The 18135-nt window shown below is 40.5% G+C and overlaps 2 protein-coding genes across 7 annotated transcripts in view; both read left to right on the forward strand.

The window, feature by feature from the left end:
- LOC127547585 (zinc finger protein 260-like) overlaps positions 1-12536 on the forward strand; it is a 65847-nt gene extending 53311 nt beyond the window's left edge. For 3 of the 5 annotated variants that reach the window (XR_007950213.1, XR_007950212.1, XR_007950210.1), the window contains one exon: positions 12086-12536. Coding sequence is in view for 1 of the 5 variants with exons in the window: in XM_051974495.1 (XP_051830455.1) it covers positions 9101-10584 (1484 nt within the window). In the remaining 4 variants the exon portion in view is untranslated. Of the gene's footprint in view, positions 1-9100 lie in introns of all 5 variants that reach the window. The other 2 variants (XR_007950211.1, XM_051974495.1) reach the window with 2 other exon arrangements.
- The window catches only part of LOC127547588 (zinc finger protein 160-like), a 35950-nt gene continuing 28958 nt past the window's right edge, over positions 11144-18135 (forward strand). For both annotated transcript variants that reach the window (XR_007950215.1, XM_051974498.1), the window contains exons 1-2: positions 11144-11240; positions 17570-17871. The gene's annotated coding sequence lies outside the window, so the exon portion shown is untranslated. The remainder of the gene's footprint in view (positions 11241-17569; positions 17872-18135) is intronic.

Consider the following 18135-nt stretch of genomic DNA (forward strand, 5'->3'; position numbering starts at 1 on the left):
TTTCCCCAGGCCCCCAAACATTTCTCTTCAGTTATACAGAGGGGAATTTTCTGGCACAGCAGAAGCTTAATAAAAGATTGATTGAGTGACCCCTGAAAATAGAGGGCTGGGGCGCGGGAGGGAATGCCGGGCGGAAGGGTGCGTCTGGACCATCTCCCTCAGAAATGGGAGGATTGGGATTCTGAGGGTTATCGTACCTGGGCAGTGATGGACAAGTCTCATACAGACACACCGCTTCAGCTTCCGCCTCTGTAACAGTACATATGAGTGCTAGGACTAGGGCTATCTAGGGGCGGAGCATCCCATAACGTCATCTATGGCCAGCTGAGCGCCAGAGCCTGCCTCCGGTTATTCTAGAAGTTTCTGCGGGTGAATTGGCTATTTAGCCCATATTTTCTCTGGCTTTTTCTCTCCCATCTAGCTCCCAACAGAAGAAACGCCCTGAAGGTAGAGACCACGTCGGTTAGCGCCCTTCACCCCCGCAGCCCAGTCCCAGCAGCAGGGAAGTTAACCAAAGTCTCTTTAAGAACCGGTGACTTAACCTCGTTTAGGCGCTTGCGCGCCAGCCGCAAGACTACATTTCCCAGAAGCGAGGAGAGGAATCTTGGGTTCTGCTGGATGCCGGGAGCGCCATGCTATCTCTGAGCGGGCGCAATTGGGGAAGTGTCTATTTTTATTTCCGCTGACTAAGGAGGAGGTTGCGGCTGTATGATCGCCACAGCGGTGAGTGTCTGGTGGGCGGGAGCTCTCCGGGTTTTGGACAGCCCAGCTGGAACGAAGGGACCGAGCTGGGGAGGAGGAAAGGGACTTCGCGGGACCTCGCGGGACCTGGGTTCCAATTCTGTCCCTTTATTATTATTTATTATTGAGAACCAGATGTTGTGGGGTTTGTGCACAGCAGGTGATGGGAGGCCCCAAAAGTTGGGGTTAGGTCATGTGAAGACTTCACAGTGGCCATTCTCTTTGGCAAATGTAGATTTAGTTAAGCGAGATTACAGACAGAATGAGGGGATACAATAAATACCGGGAATGGTAAATATGGAATAGAGTGGGAGAGCTATGAAAGACAAGTTGCTCAGTGGAGCTCCCTGTTAGCCACTAGAAAGGGAGCATCCGTGAGGTTGGGGCGTGTCCCAAGCAGGCAGGCTAAACCCTGAAAGGGACTTAGCCCCCTACTTAGCGCAGCGAGAAGGGGGTTGGCAAGCGTGGTGGAGTTAGGGGAATAACCTGGAGGCAAGGCGGGGAGGAAGGGAATCAGTCACGTGGCAGAGTGCTCTGAAGGCAATGATCCAAAGAAAGGCAGCAGCTTTGGGATGGCCCACAGGAAGGTTTGTGGGGAAAATTTTAACCTCAGGGCCATGACAAGGATTTCTGAGTTGGCAAAGTGGGTGCGTGAGGCCTCTACAGAGGGTGGGTCTCAGCAGGACCTCCCAGGGGTTGAGGGATTTCTCTTGGTTTCTCTTGGTCCAAAACCCCATGATGTCAACCTCATCTTTCCCCATTGTTTTAATCTGTTAAATCTTTTGAAAAGTGGTTTGCGGATCCCTAAACAGAAGAGGGTCTATGAGACCAAAGCTGAAATTTTAGAGGCCAAAAGTAATGTCCAGAAAGTGGGAGTGAAATATTGGGGTCTGTGGGCTTGAAGTGTGACAGAGATGAACATCCCACGTTTGGTGACATCGTGGGGGTACAGAGTCAGTTACCAGGGCACAGTAGCAGAGATGAGCAAACATCAGGGTGCGCCGTCCTGGGGGCCCACTCAGACCCTGGGTAGCATTTTGCTTGTGTCTTTTCACCCCAACAGTTTCCCTCCAAACAAATGGAGCCCAAAGTCCTTTAGAATATGGGGAGATGATCTCATCTTCTGGATCTCCTTCCTGCTGTGAATGGACATAGAGCTTTTTTTTTAAAAAAAATTTTTTTTATTTATATATTTTTATTTACAATTACATACAAGGGTAATTTTTCAGCATTGAGAATTGCAAATCCTTTTGTTCCAACTTTTCCCCTCCTTCCCCCATCCTTTCCCCCAGATGCCAGGTTGACCAATACATGTTAAATATGTTAAAGTATAAGTTAAATACAATATAAGTATACATATCCAAACAGTTATTTTGCTGTATAAAAAGAGTCAGGCTTTGAAATAGTGCACTATTAGCCTGTGAAGGAAATCGAAAATGCAGGCGGACAAAAATAGAGGGATTGGGAATTCTATGTAATGGTTCTCAGTCATCTCCCAGAGTTCTTTCCCTGGGTGTAGCTGGTTCAGTTCATTACTGCTCCATTGGAACTGATTTGGTTCATCTCATTGTTGAAGTGGACCACGTCCATCAGAATTGATCATCATATGGAAGTGGATTTCTCTGACAAAGAGACTTAACTGAGTTTCGTTGGAGAAATGATGGACAGAAACAGCTACACCCAAAGAAGGAATACTGGGAAATGAATGTGAACTATTTGCATTTTTGATTTTCTTCCCGAGTTATTTTTACCTTTTGAATCCAATTCTCCCTGTGCAACAAGAGAACTGTTCGGTTCTGCAAATATGTATTGTATCTAGATATACTGCAACATATTTAACATATCTAGGACTGCTTGCCATCCTGGGGGGGGGGGGGGGAGGGAGGAGGGGAAAAAACGAAACATAAGTGATTGCAAGGGATAATGTCGTGTAAAAATTATCCTGGCATGGATTCTGTCAATACAAAGTTATTATTAAATAAAATAAAATTAAAAAAAAAAAAAAAAAAAGAATTGATCATCATATAATATTGTTGTTGAAGTATATAATGATCTCCTGGTCCTGCTCATTTCACTCACCATCAGTTCATGTAAGTCTCTCCAGGCCTTTCTGAAATCATCCTGTTGGTCATTTCTTACAGAACAATAATATTCCATTATATTCATATACCACAATTTTATTCAGCCATTCTCCAGTTGATGGGCATCCACTCACTTTCCAGTTTCTGGCCACTACAAACAGGGCTGCCACAAACATTCTTGCACACACAGGTCCTTTTCCCTTTTTAAAAATCTCTTTGGGGTATAAGCTCAGTAGTAACACTGCTGAGTCAAAGGGTATGCACAGTTTGATAGCTTTTTGAGCATAGTTCCAAATTGCTCTCCAGAATGGCTGGATATGTTCACAATTCCACCAACAATGTATCAGTTGGACATAGAACTTGATGAGGTTAGTGGCAGGTTCAGGACTCAAGGAACCAAATGAAGAGTTTTCACAGTTGTGTCTCCAATTGAAGAGTTTTAGGTGCAGTGCAGGGTCCCCTTGATTCTTCTAGGATTTGGCGTGGGGTAGGGACTTGTGGAAACCCTTTCTGGCAGTGCAGAGGTCCTTTGTAAAGGATTTTTATGAACCTGAAAAGCTAGACTGGTAAAAGAAGTTTATTATTGGCATTGGGAAGTCAGCCTTTGCTATGCATGAATAGAAAGAATGAATTCCTTGGTGGCAAGGTGCCGACAGAGAAGTAAATTTTCTAGCAAAGAAATCCTGACAGAAAGATATAAAGTCTTGTTAGGGAAATAGGTAAGAAAGAGATAAAGAGGGGGTAATGCTGAAAAAGAATATCATTTCATCAGGCAGAGAGATGCAGCTTATATCAAGGAGAGAGCAGTTCCTTGGCATGGCATGGATGGCATGTCGGCCCTTGGTAAGGACTTTTAGCCCCAAGTTGGCTCATTTTATGGCTAGAAGCTGGAGGTTGCTTTTGATGGGGGCTGGGTGCAGTTGGAACTGGCATCAGAACAGAAAATCTTGGAATTGAATGAGTGTCTCTGGGCTAATCTCTACCTCAATTAATCAGTCCTGAGTGTTATCAATGAGGGTGGTGCCCTTCTCTCAGGATAACAGAATGAAGCTGTTTATTCTCTTTCCCTCAGACAGGGTTTTTCAGAGAGAGAGAGTTTCGGGGTCCCCCTTCAATTTCAGGCTCTCCTCATCAAACTGATTTGGAGGGTGGGCTAGGAAATGACTGAAGTGGGTTATCCATTGAGGCTCTGAGTCAGATCCCGGAAGCTGGTCACTGCAGCTGCCACGTGATGGTCATGTGAAGGTGACCAAGGCTGAAACAGAGCTAAGGAGCAGAGCTTAGTAGCATTGGGAACAGTGAAGGGTTCCCTTGGGTGGCCAAGGATAAATGTACCCAAGTATTTAAAAGGACGTAGTTACTGGGTAGAAAGGATGACAGCCTGAGAACACCATTCAGGACCTCCTCGGTGTGACCTGAGTCCCTTGGACTCCACTTTTTTTCCGTAGCAGTTAAGAGGGGGTGGACTGCAGTCGGAGAACTACCTGTAGCCTGCATTGATTAAGCACTTACTGTGTGCCAGCAAGGAAGATATAACCAAACACTAAGCACTGAATAAGCCCCCATGGAAAAAGGCAAAAAGAGGCCCTGCCCACAAAAGAGTCTCAGTGTATGGGGAGATAGCTGTGATATCTTATTGAGGGAAGCCATGAGTAAAAAGGAACAGAGGAGGGGGACTTGGGAGTCAGGAGAGGTGCAGGTTTAAGGGCCCACTTTGACCCATTGTTGTGAGCATGAATGATCACAGCTAACCTTTTAAAAGACCTTAAAAGTTGTTCAGATTAATGGGAGTGGGATAAAAGGGGAGGAAGGAAAAGGGAGGAATCTGTGGATGGGAGAGAATAGGGAATAACCCAGAGTTAGCAAGGACAGGGAAGAGGAGACTTTCAGCAATATTGTAACAAGAATTCCAGGTCGAGTTTATTGAAAAACCTCAAGAGAGGGCTTGGGAGCCTTGTTCCCTAACCACGAAAAACAGTGATTCCTCCAGGAAAGAAATATACATTATGTGTCGGCCTTGCTGGTACTATTTTAGATGCATATGTATGTCAGTATAAATGCATGTGTGGGTATATATAGATGCGTGTGTACATCAATATAAGTGTATTTCAATGTATCCATGTGTGTTTATCTGCATGTAGGTATCTATGAGTGTGTATATAGGAGTCTTTAAAGATGCAATCATATTGTCTGCAAAGAGTGTAGTATTTTTTCCTATCATTCACTATGTTAATTCTTCCAGTTTCTTTTTCTTGTCTTCTTGCTGTAGCTAACATTTCCAGTATAGTAATGATGGTAATGGGCATTCTTGCTTCCACCTACCCTGATCTTATTGGGAAGAATTCTAGTTTATATTCCTAACAGAAAAAGCTTTCTGATGATTTTAGATGGATAATAATTATCATAGTAAGGGAAACTCCATTGATTCCTATTCTGTGTAGTCTTTTTAATAAAATAAGTACTTTTTTTTGGCAAAAGATTTTTCTGCATCCATTAAGAATCATATCATCCATAAGAATTCTGTTGGTTTTGTTATTGATATGATCAATTATGCTGATAGTGAGCTATTCTTGAATGAGCCTTGCATTTCTGGTATGACCTTTGACCCAGCAGTGTCTCTACTGGGTCTATAACCCAAAGATATCATCGTGAATGGAAAATAAACCACATGTTCACAAATGTTTGTAGCAGCCCTTTTTGTAGTGGCAAAGAACTACAAAATGAATGTCTGAACAAGTTGTGCTGTGAGTGTAATGGAATATTACTGTTCAATGTGAAATGATGAAAAGGCTGATTTCAGAAAAGCCTGCAAAGCCTTATATAAGCTCATGCTAAGTGAAATGAGTAGAACCAAGTGAGCATTGTAGACAGTAACAAGATTATGTGATGATCAGCTGTGATGGACTTGGTTCTTTTCAACAGTGAGATGATGGGGCAGTTCCAGTAGACTTGTGAGTAGGGAGCTGTCCACATCCAGAGAAAGAGGATTATGGGAATTGAATGTGGATCAAAGCATAGAATTTTCACCTTTTCTGTAGGTGGTTGTTTGCTTAGTTTTTTTTTCTGTTTTGTTTTTACCCCTTGTGATCTTATTTTTCTTGTACAGCAAGATAAAAATAGAAATATATTTAGAAGAATTGCATATGTTGAATCTACATTGGATTACTTACTCTCCACAAGTGGGGGAGGGAAAAGGGAGGAAGAAAATTTGGAACAAAACAGTTTTCAAGGGGGAATGTTAAAAAATTTCTTTGCATGCATTTTGAAAAATAAAGTTATTATTTAAAAAGAAATAAAGAGAAATTTAAAAAAGTAAATTTATTTCATTTTGTGGCTACATTTTGAGATCCAAATGTCTCTCTCCCTTCTTCCCCACCCTGATATGTAGGTGGTTTATGAAGTCCCTTTCATCTCTCAAGCTAAGAACCTGTGATGTTTCAGAAATTACTGACATTCCAAGATGTTGCTGTGGAATTCACGCAGGAGGAATGGAGCTGTTTGGATCCTGGCCAGAAGGACCTGTACAGGGACGTGATGCTGGAGAACTATGAGAACTTTGTCTTTCTTGGTAAGGTAGCTTGTTTTAATTCATTCAATCAGGATTGAATCTACCCTGTGCAGTAACTAGGGTTGCAAGTGTTGAAGGCCAAAAAACAGGACATGGTAGAGTTGGGGGAACATCCCATGGTGACCTAAAGAGATGGCAGGAAGAGTATCATATGTGAGCCCCTTGAAGGTCAGTGAATTCCATCTGTCCATGGCCGTGGGAGCTGAAGAGCTTGGCTAAATTTGAATTTGCTGGACAGGGAGGGAGAGTCACACAAATGCCTTATACATAAAGATGCCCTCAAACCTTTGAGCAATTTTTGAGCAGTTATTGCACTTCCCAGACAAAAAGTCCTTCTTTGTCCATCTGGAAATTAGCAGCTTTATTCTGTAGCCCTGTAGGCTCTCCTTCCACACTCTTTGCTCAGCCAGGCTTCAGGTTCCCCATAGAGCCCCAGGGCAGAGAAGGAAAGACTTCTCCCAGCAGACTAGGAATGGGTGAACATGACCCCATCTGTCCTGAGTCTGCACCAAGGGCTGTGTTCCTTCCCTTACATTTGCTGAGGGAAGCATCTTTCAGGGATGCTTCTCTACTGACATTTCTAGACATGCCCCTTTTCTGTAGAGAGAAACCAGGACTGAGTTCTGAGGTGTCTCCCTCTGTTCTCAACATTTTCCACTTGTTTCTCCTTTAACAGGGTTTCCAGTAACTAAACCAAACGTGATTTCTCGGCTGGAGAGACATGAAGCCCCCTGGCTATCAAGGGAAGAAGACCCCAGATGCATTTCTGAGGTGAGTAATAACCAGGCAGGCAGGGGGTGCAGTCCCTTGAGTGCCAGCCCTGGATTGAAGGAGCCTTAGGGTTCTGAGTTTCAGTCTGACCTCAGACACTTCCCAGCAATGAGACCCTGGATGGAAATAGCAGACTCCTTTGAGATATGAATCTCTGCCAAGAAATCTCTCAGAGGGGTTTCCAAAGGGTCAGATGTAGCTGAAAACCCTGATCCAGAAATACAGGCAGAGACTCACTGCCAGCAGGAGCTTGACTGGGTCATTAGAGTGAGTTACCTTGGAAATGTTGGCCTGGAGCTCTCTTTAAAGGTCCATAGGCCTGAGAAGAGGAGCTGTGGGTATCCTTCCTGCACTTCTCCTATAACCTCACCTTTCATCTGAAGAAATGGTTTTCTAGTAAATTTGCCCTTGTATTTGTCTCTAATCTTAGAAAAAGATAATTCTTATTGATCACGCTTAGCTTTCTAACCATATGTTGGGTTCTATCCTTTATTTTCATGACTGTTTAGAGTTCTTAAATTATTAGGTTTTTTTTTTTTTTTTCTCTGTGAAGAGTCTTTTCTGAGAGATAAAGGTTAAAGAACTTTAAGTCTGACCTCTACTTAAAAAAATCCCACCATTGCTCCATCCTCTTTCCTGTTTTATCTTGCTTCCAATTGGTCTCATTCTTTTCAGTGACAGATCCTATAAAGATGTCATCTAACCTTCTATCTACTTACTACTTTCCCTTTCCCACTTTGAATTGATGCTGTCATCTATTTCACTGTTCATGGAAAATTGTCTTTAAGTCATTACTGACTTTAATAATATTGATAACTAATATACTAGTAGCAGATTTACTAGTGTTTGGAATTTTAAAATGTTAGATGTAAATTAAATTTAAAATTTAAAATTTAGGACATGAAAGCAGGGTCTAAATTTCTGATATGTTACCAAACATAAAGAGCACCAGCTTCCCAGTTAGCAGACCTGGGGTCAGAGCCTGCCTCTAACACTTACTAAGTGTGACATTGCACTATTCAGTTCACCTCTCAGTGCTCCTTTTCTGTTAAGGCTTTGAGTCCTGTCCATCACTTTGTGATCCTATTTGGGGTTTCCAAATCCTGGAATGGTCTACCATTTCAGCTAAATTAAACTCAGGAAAGCAGCTACACCCAGAGAAAGAACACTGGAAATGAATATAAACTGCTTGCATTTATGTTTTTCCTCCCGGGTTATTTATACCTTCTGAATTCAATTCTCCCTGTGCAACAAGAAAACTGTTTGGTTCTGCACACATATATTGTATCTAGGATATACTGCAACCCATTCAACATGTAAAGGACTCTTGCCATCTGGGGGAAGGGGTGGAGGGAGGGAGGGGAAAAATCGAAACAGAAATGAATGCAAGGGATAATGCTGTAAAAAATTACCCTGGCATGCATTCTATCAATAAAAAATTATTTTAAAAAAATTTTTAAAAAATAATAATAATAAATTAAACTCAGGAAGATGAGTTTTCTTGCCTGAAGGTTCAATGTTCTGTACAGTATGGTGGTCACACCTTGCTGTTCAATATTCTAGGCAACTCTCAAGCTGTAACTTTCATAGTAAGTGGAAACCTGGTTTGGTCTAGAGATTTTCCTCACAAAATCAGAGTTTTAATCACTATGTCTTCTTCAGTGTTACCAGCGATTAACTTCAAATATAACCATCTCTGGTTTTGGAATTATTGTTTTTCTCTCTGAAAATGTAAGTATTTATGAAGTCACTGGCACTTCTTTTACTTTCCCCTTACCTGTTTTTGGGCTTCAGCTCCCTCTTGATCATGTCTCTTCTCCCTTGTCCAAATCAGTCCCTTCTTCAATGGAGAGACCTGAATCTAGAATTGAATATAAAATACTTTTCTTTCCCCCACAATATTGCTCCCAATGCTGACACTTTTTTGTGTTCCTTTCAGATTCTCCTGTTGAAAAAAGAGAATGTGAAACCAAGGAGTCAACTCCAAAACAGTGTTTTACTATCAGAGAGACATCCAGAAAGGGACTCATAAAGGATGATTTCTACAAATCTAAATTGGGAGAAGCTTGGAATTATGACACTGGATTAGAAAGGCAGATAAGTAATCTGGAAAGACAGTCCATGAAGTTAGTAATAAAGCATAGCAAAAAGTCATGTAGCAGAATTTTCATGGTAATTAATAAGTACAAAAAGTTTTTCCATTACTACTCAAAACTGAATCATTACCATAGAGTGTGTTCTCAAGGAGAACCTCATAGAATCGATGAATGTGACAAAACTTTCCACATCAATTCAGACTTTAGTGTACACGGAGGAATTCATGCTGGAGTGAAAGCTGATAAATTTGATGACTATGGTAATACATCTGACTGCCAACCTTACCTTAGTGTTCCACAGAAGAATCTTCAAGAAGAAAAGCCTATTAAACGATATTATAATGATAGCAAAACTTTTAGGCAGAGGGGATATCTTTCTCCACATAATACACTTCCTTCTGAAGAGAAACCTTATAAATGTAACGAATGTGGGAAAACTTTCAGCCTTAAGGAAATCTTTAATAAACACAAGAAAATTCATACTGGAATGAAACTCTATAAATGTAATGAACGTGGAAAAGCTTATAAGGACAAAGCATCCTTTAACAGACATGACCGAATTCATACTGGAGAGAAATCTTATAAATGTAATGAATGTGGAAAAACCTTCACTCGGATAGATAGCTTTAAGAAGCATGAGAAAATTCATAGTGGAGAGAAACCCTATAAATGTAATGAATGCGGAAAAGTCTTCACTCAGAAGTATCGCCTTAATATGCATAAAAATATTCATACTGGAGAGAAACCCTATAAATGTAATGAATGTGAAAAAACTTTCACTCAGAAGTATCACCTTAATAGACATAAGAAAATTCATACTGGAGAGAAACCATATATATGTAAAGAATGTGGGAAAGCCTTCATGTTTAAGGGAAGGCTTGATGTACATGACGTAATTCATACTGGGCAGAAACCCTATAAATGTAATGAATGTGGGAAAGCCTTCCGTCAGAAGGGAGGCCTTAATTCACATAAGAGAATTCATACTGGAGAGAAACCCTTTAAATGTGACGAATGTGGAAAAGCCTACCAGCAGAAGGCAGGCCTTGATGCACATAAGAGAACTCATACTGGAGAGAAACCCTTTAAATGTAATGAATGTGGGAAAGCCTACCAGCAGAAGACAGGCCTTAATTCACATATGAGAATTCATACTGGAGAGAAACCATTTAAATGTAATGAATGTGGAAAAGCCTACCAGCAGAAGGCAGGCCTTAATTTACATATGAGAATTCATACTGGAGAGAAACCATTTAAATGTAGTGAATGTGGAAAAGCCTTTAGGGAGAAACGCAGTCTTAATTCACATAGGAAAAGTCATAACTGATATGAAACTATGTAATGAATGTGGAAAAGCCTTCAAAGTTCAGGAATATCTTAATAGACATAAGAAAACTCATACTGATGTGAAACTCAATATATGTAATGAATGTGGAAAATCTTCAAATGTAAGGAACACCTTAATTTACATAAGAGTTTTCATATTGGATAAAAACCTTAAAAATGCAAAGAATGTGGAAAACCATTTAAGTGTATAGAAACTTTAAACAATAAAAGAAATTCCTTCTGGAGGGAAGTCTTTTGAATGTACTGATATTGAAGCAGACTATGGCTGAAATCCAAACTTTGAGAAATAAAAGAGAAATTGAGAAAACTTTCTTGTACAGTTCAAACCTTAACATATCAAATAATACATCCTGGTGAGAAATGTAAGGGTAAAGAATGTGAGAAAGCTTTCAAATAGCAGACACACTTTATTTTACATGAAAATATCTTCACTGGCCCAAGCTGATATAATATCTTAGGCAGTCATACTGATTGAACAATTGGATTTGGGGGCACAATCTTATATAACCAGTGGACATGGAGGAGTTGGGGGACAAGATCCAAGGTGGAGTAGTTTGAGATATTGACACTTCTGTGCAAAAGTTGTTTCAAGATAACTAGATAATCTCAGAGGTTGAACACAGTACGGATTAGAAAGTAAGTAAACTCCAGTTTCACATGATTCTATTGTAATAAGACAAGTTCTGTTTGTTTCATTATCCAGATAATGGGGATCAGATGAACTTATTTAAAGTCCAGATCATAAATACTAGCCCTTATTATCTCAGTTTTTCTAATTAAATGTAAAGATAATTTTTAATCTTCTCCCCATCCCTCAGTTATATTTTATTTTTTTTCCAATTAAATATTGTAAAGGGCTGAAACTCTTGAGTTAATGCACTGAGATTGGACAACTGAGCACTTAAGGATAATTATGAATTGGACATACTCTATAAGCATACGCTTGGAAAAGGGCCCTTCCCACTATTCTGTGCTGGCTCCATAATTGGTGTATACAGAGAAGTGTAGGAGGGACTAGATGGGGTTGAGTAACACTAGCCAGAGTCACTTCTGCACGGGAAAGGAAAAGGAGAAGTTGTGGGGATTCTGCGTCCATCCAATTCACTCCTACCCCTAAAGACCATGAATAAAGAACAACGACTTTTGCTTATCCTGACTCCAGCTGATTTTAAGGTATCCAGGGTGCTAACTCGGTCTTCACAATATATGAAAATAATTTTCAACCTCCCTATAACATATATCAGCTGGTACTTCAACCTTAGTTTCCTCTGAGGAAGGAGGAAGAAAGGAGAGTTTCAAGTCTTGGCTATATGTCTTGTCTTCTGGGTGTCACTATCTTTGTTATTGGAGAAAGAAGGTAAAATTACACATCTTAGGAAGAGTTGTCCTTGTAACAAGGTTGTTGTTTGTCCTTCATTCCTGAAGATTAATTACCTCAAGGAGGGGATTCCCTGACACAAAATAAATGAGACTTGAGTGAGGTAAGACTGTGCAAGGTTACCAGCCTGCCTTTGTTTTTCAGAACTATCTGGGTCCAATGGCCAGATACAATTCTGGATGATTGAAAATAGCCCTGGAAGCAGGAGGAGACTTTAAGTTATCATCTTTAACAGGTCTCAGTTTGACTAGGCAATGCCTATTCAATGATTAAGGCTAATAAGGCTCTGATGATCAGAAGACCTGGGGTGAATCCTGGCTCTCTGACTTATTGTCTTCCTCACTTAGGGCAACTTATTCAATCTTTTCTGAGCCTCAGGTTCCTCATTTATAAAGTCAGGGGTTTGAACTAGACAAGGGCATCTTAAGTATTTTTGCAACTCTCTGCACCAGCCTGCCTGTACTTTAGAGTCTTATTCAGTAGGGTCTCACCCTTTTGGGGGCTCATATCATTGGTTAATAAAAGTCTGTGTATTTTCTAAATTTTCATATAAATTTGGTTTCTTGTTTTTCTGGGTTTGATTGTTTTCCACATTTTCAATTTTATTTCACTGATTAGTATTATTTCAATAAGAGTATAATTAGGAAAGTCATGGTTTGAATTCTTTTCTTATCTTTTCAAAAGAAGATTTATCTTATTGTACCATAGTTGCCTTTTATTGTCCTGCCTCATTTCCCTGAATTGTCCTGCCTCAGTTTCCCTAATTTGTTCTGCCTCAGTTCCTTGAATTGTTCTGCCTCAAGCTCTCTGGTTCCAACACCTCCCCTCCCTCCTAATCATCAGGATGTTTGATCCAGATAAGGAGAAAGACCTTCTATCTTAAACATCATGACCCCAGACCTTCCCAACTTATCAGAATGTCCGGTGCCTCCCCTCATTTTGTTATTGTTCTTCTTAATCACCAAAACCCCATAAAGAATCTCTGGAATCCCACATTCAATGCTGGTTTCTTGGAGACAATAGTCTCATTCAGCCCTGGGATCAAAACATGGATTCTTTTGGTCCCAGTACACTCTGTCCCTCTCAAATAAAATATATTAAAAATTCTCTAATCTCTACCTTGCCTCAGTTTCTCTGGCATTACAATCTAAATACTTTATATTCAAAATTTTAGGAAACATTGATTTGGTAGATTTAAAAATGTTAATTGGGTGTAAATTGGAATTTTAGGCTATAAATTTGATATGGTTCTAATTAGGATTATTCCATTAGTTTGGAAATGAAATTTTAATCAATGCTATGTTGAATGAGATTAGTAGCAAAAGAAATCCAATCTATGCCAAGGTAGTACATGATTTGATATTTTCAGTGGTGGATTTCTGGATACATTCATCATGATTATTAGTGTAAGATTGAATGGTTTCCACAGTAAATTAGATATGAAGGAATTTTCCATAGAGCCTCCTCATTGTGTGTAGACAATTCCTCAATTAAAATGATTGGCTGAAGGCAAATGAGACTAAATAAAAAATACCTTATATTTGGTTAAATCAGACTGTTGAGGTATGGGAATGGGGGGGGGGCAGGGGAAAGATCCCCTCTGGTTGGAGACACAGGTCCAATGTGAAAGAATTCATGAACCCTGAAATTTGTGGCATAAAAATGAGGAATTTGACAAAGTTGCATTTGACAGATCCCTGTTTTATGAGCAAAATTTGGCCTGGGGCTGGCAGCTGTTTAGGCTAATCAATAAAGGACCATCAGACAGAGATGTCCAATTGAATAAAATCATTCTGAAGGCTTTTCCCAGAATCTGGGAACCTCCTGAAAGGGATGGGGGCCACCCTCAAAAGATCAATGGAGTGTGATTTGACCAAGATCTCCAACTGAATGAAGCCACTTAACTTGTCTAGGAAGGAATGCTTAGATTGCCAGGAGTCAGAAAGCTTGATCATCCTGAGACTGTATGTGGCTTTAAACACTTCCTAGCTGTGGGACTCTTAGCAAGTCACTTTAACCTGCTTTACCTTAGTTTCCTCATCTGTCAAATGTGCTAGGGAAAGAAATGGCAAAACAATTCAATGTTTTTGCCAGGAAAATCCGAAAAGGGGTCATAGAGTCACACATGACTGGACAACAATAAATAAAATCCATTTAAGCAGCCCTTCTCCTAGCTCTGAAGGGGATGATCTTACCAGAATTCTGTGTTTTTTAGTGCTAAGGATCTGTATGTGCTCTTAGTTTATTGTGATGGATTTCTGAATAGACTTATTCAATGGGACTGATATGGCTCATTTTAAATAAGGATCCTTATGAAAGGAATAGAATGTATATTTCCATTTTTAATAAAAATTTTATTAGTTCCTTTGTATACCACAAATTAGCCAGTTGAGCAGTGAAAGACTTTTCAGAAGGCAATTGACTTTAGTCTTGGGGGGAAAAGTCATTATTTGTCTGTCTCTCTGTCTCTGTGTGTGTCTCTTTTTGCTTGCCAATCAATATTCCTAAAGAACAATGTGACAGTCAGTCTCTTTCCTCAGAGAACAATATTTCAGACATATGCAGCACTTACCAGGTTCTGTCCATTTTTGTTACTCTAACACGTTCAGATTTTGATGACAAGAAAATGTTTGTGACATGAAACAACCATCTCAAAACATCCATCACAGATTTCAAAGGTGTGCTGATTATTTTTGTTATATGAATTTAAAAGGGCAAAAATAAGTTCCATGTGATGAGGTCAGAGTAGCATTTTCTAAATTCACATATGACAACTTCCAAAGAGTTTTCTCTAAAAGTTTACTTTTATTTTTAGTAGAATAGATTACAAGCAAAATGAAGAGGCAAAAGAGGGACCAGGAGTGATTAATATGTAAAAGCACAAGAGAAGAAAATGGTTATCAAGGAAAGGATTTTTGGAGAAGTGATTCAAGGAATATGCCATGAGTATGCCATTGATTTGCAGCTTATATCCACAGAAGAGTTTAGCAGACTAACCACAGTTATAGTAGAGAGAAAGACAGTATTAAAGGGAAGATCCTGAGAGGAGGGAGATAGAGAGTACCTGGTAGTGGGCTTAAATCCTGAAAAGTATTGAGCAAAGATCTTCATCCCAAGCACATGGTTAATAGGGGAAATAAACATTGGGGTTTTCTCCAGGAACGAGGGAAAATAAGCACGTCTATTGAGATGTAGACACTACTTTGAATAGACTAACAAAGGCAATCTAGGAAAGCCTGGCTTTCTTAAGTATCTTAAATTGTTAATCAGGACAATCTGGGCATATCATGTTCATCTTAACTATGAGAATAAGACAGTTTGGGAAACTAAGTGGGCAGGATGTATATTTTAGCATTTCCAATGAAAGGGAGAGATTAAGCTGATTTCAGTGTTCCCCTCAGCTTTAATTTCTGTCTCTTTGCAGACCTTTCCCCTTATATTCCTATAAGGAGGGTGCTTTCCCTACACCTTATATATCTGGGTGAGAAAGGGCTTAGAGATAAAAAAAAGAATCCACCATGGAAAGATGTATAAGTAAAACGTCCATAGATTGCCAGTCTAGATAGACTCCTTAAGGTGCAAGGCAAAATAGACTGACAGAAATGAAGCAGGAAAGAATAGCACTTTTTTTTTTTTTAAGTTTGTGTGGGTCTTAGGGAAAAGCAAGCAAGATGACGAAAAATCTGAGGATTTTAGATGTGAACGGGATTCAATTCAACAAGTTCAACATTTATTAAATCTTTACTATAAGCCAAAAACAATTCAAAGTACTGGGAGTATAAAAAAACAAAAAAACAGTTCTTACATTCAGGGAACTTAGTTATGGAGGAATAATGTACACAAAAGGAAGCTGAAAAGCAGGGAGGAAGGTAACTGCCATCCTGCTCACACCCAACAAAGTTGTAGATGGAAAGTAGAGAGTTTAGTTGGAAAGTCTAGTTCTCAACCTTTCATAAAATAAAGGACAGCACTTTAATGCTCCATTGTCCAGCCCTCATATCCAAGGGTATGTGAGACAATACGTTTGGCTGTGGCAAACATATTGGAGTAGTCTGTAATTTCCTTCTCCAGCCCATTTTACAGATAAGGAAATCAGGCAAATAGGTTGAATTGACTTGGTAAGGCTCACACAGAATGTGTATGAGGCCAGATTTGAACTCAGGAAAATAAGTCTTGACTTCAGGCCAAGTACATTAAAGAGTAGAAATGTGAGGATGGTACCAGAATTCTGACATTATTTGGATTAAAAATAAGAGTGATAAGTAACAGGTAACATTACATTTGATACTAACTGTATTTCTGTCCCTTAACCTATCATTAATGGCTAATGATTGAGTGTTGATTATATTTGACACTATTTCTTTCCTAGTCTTCAGACATTACTCCTGAATTTTAGAGATTCTGATAATTATACCTGAGCAGTGATGGACTGTCAGGTGTCTCTGTCTCTGTCTCTTTCTCTCTCTGTCTCTCCGTCTCTCTGTCTCTCTCCCCTCTGTCTCTGTGTCTCTGTCTCTCTCTCATACACGCGTGTGCACCTGTGCCTGTGCGGGCACACACACACACACACACACACACAGCCTCAGCTTCTTGATGTCTATCAGGAGAAATTGAGCAGTGGGATAGAGTTTCTGGTGTTGTCCTTGCCGCTATCCCTTCCCCATACTCCCTGTCATCTCCTAACTTCATTGTATCTTATGGTGTTTCCTCTCAAACTGCACTTCTCCTTTTTATAGGTAACTCCCTCTTTTAGGCTATTAAATCACTTTTAGAATTACTAAATCCTAAGGGCACACTCCAACCTCGTTGCATGCTTCCTTTCTCCTGGATAACTGCAAATTATACTAGAGAATGTGCTTGTTCCTTCATTAATGATTAAAATGTCTTTCCTTGCTCTGTTCTCTTGCACTCTATTTCGTATTTACCATTCCTGGTGACTATTTTATCTCTTCAATTTGTCTGTAACCTCTTCTAAATAAATATTTTGCCAAAAGAATGGCCATCGTGAATTCTTCTCCCGACCGATGCTCACTATTTGTTGCCTACAAACCACATCATCTGATACTGTATCAGCCACATAAGTGGGTAATATTATATTTGATAGTAACACTATTTCCGTTATATAATAAGTGCCTAACGATTCGCTGTTAATCACATCTGACTCCATCTTTCCCCAGGCCCAAACATTTCTCTTCAGTTATACAGAGGGGTATTTTCTGGCACAGCAGAAGCTTAATAAAAGATTGATTGAGTGACCCCTGAAAATAGAGGGCTGGGGCGCGGGAGGGAATGCCGGGCGGAAGGGTGCGTCTGGACCATCTCCCTCAGAAATGGGAGGATTGGGATTCTGAGGGTTATCGTACCTGGGCAGTGATGGACAAGTCTCATACAGACACACCGCTTCAGCTTCCGCCTCTGTAACAGTACATATGAGTGCTAGGACTAGGGCTATCTAGGGGCGGAGCATCCCATAACGTCATCTATGGCCAGCTGAGCGCCAGAGCCTGCCTCCGGTTATTCTAGAAGTTTCTGCGGGTGAATTGGCTATTTAGCCCATATTTTCTCTGGCTTTTTCTCTCCCACCTAGCTCCCAACAGAAGAAACGCCCTGAAGGTAGAGACCACGTCGGTTAGCGCCCTTCACCCCCGCAGCCCAGTCCCAGCAGCGGGGAAGTTAACCAAAGTCTCTTTAAGAACCGGTGACTTAACCTCGTTTAGGCGCTTGCGCGCCAGCCGCAAGACTACATTTCCCAGAAGCGAGGAGAGGAATCTTGGGTTCTGCTGGATGCCGGGAGCGCCATGCTATCTCTGAGCGGGCGCAATTGGGGAAGTGTCTATTTTTATTTCCGCTGACTAAGGAGGAGGTTGCGGCTGTATGATCGCCACAGCGGTGAGTGTCTGGTGGGCGGGAGCTCTCCGGGTTTTGGACAGCCCAGCTGGAACGAAGGGACCGAGCTGGGGAGGAGGAAAGGGACTTCGCGGGACCTCGCGGGACCTGGGTTCCAATTCTGTCCCTTTATTATTATTATTATTTATTATTGAGAACCAGATGTTGTGGGGTTTGTGCACAGCAGGTGATGGGAGGCCCCAAAAGTTGGGGTGAGGTCATGTGAAGACTTCACAGTGGCCATTCTCTTTGGCAAATGTAGATTTA

Source organism: Antechinus flavipes, chromosome 2 (genome assembly GCF_016432865.1).
Source record: "Antechinus flavipes isolate AdamAnt ecotype Samford, QLD, Australia chromosome 2, AdamAnt_v2, whole genome shotgun sequence".
NCBI classification, from domain to species: domain Eukaryota; kingdom Metazoa; phylum Chordata; class Mammalia; order Dasyuromorphia; family Dasyuridae; genus Antechinus; species Antechinus flavipes.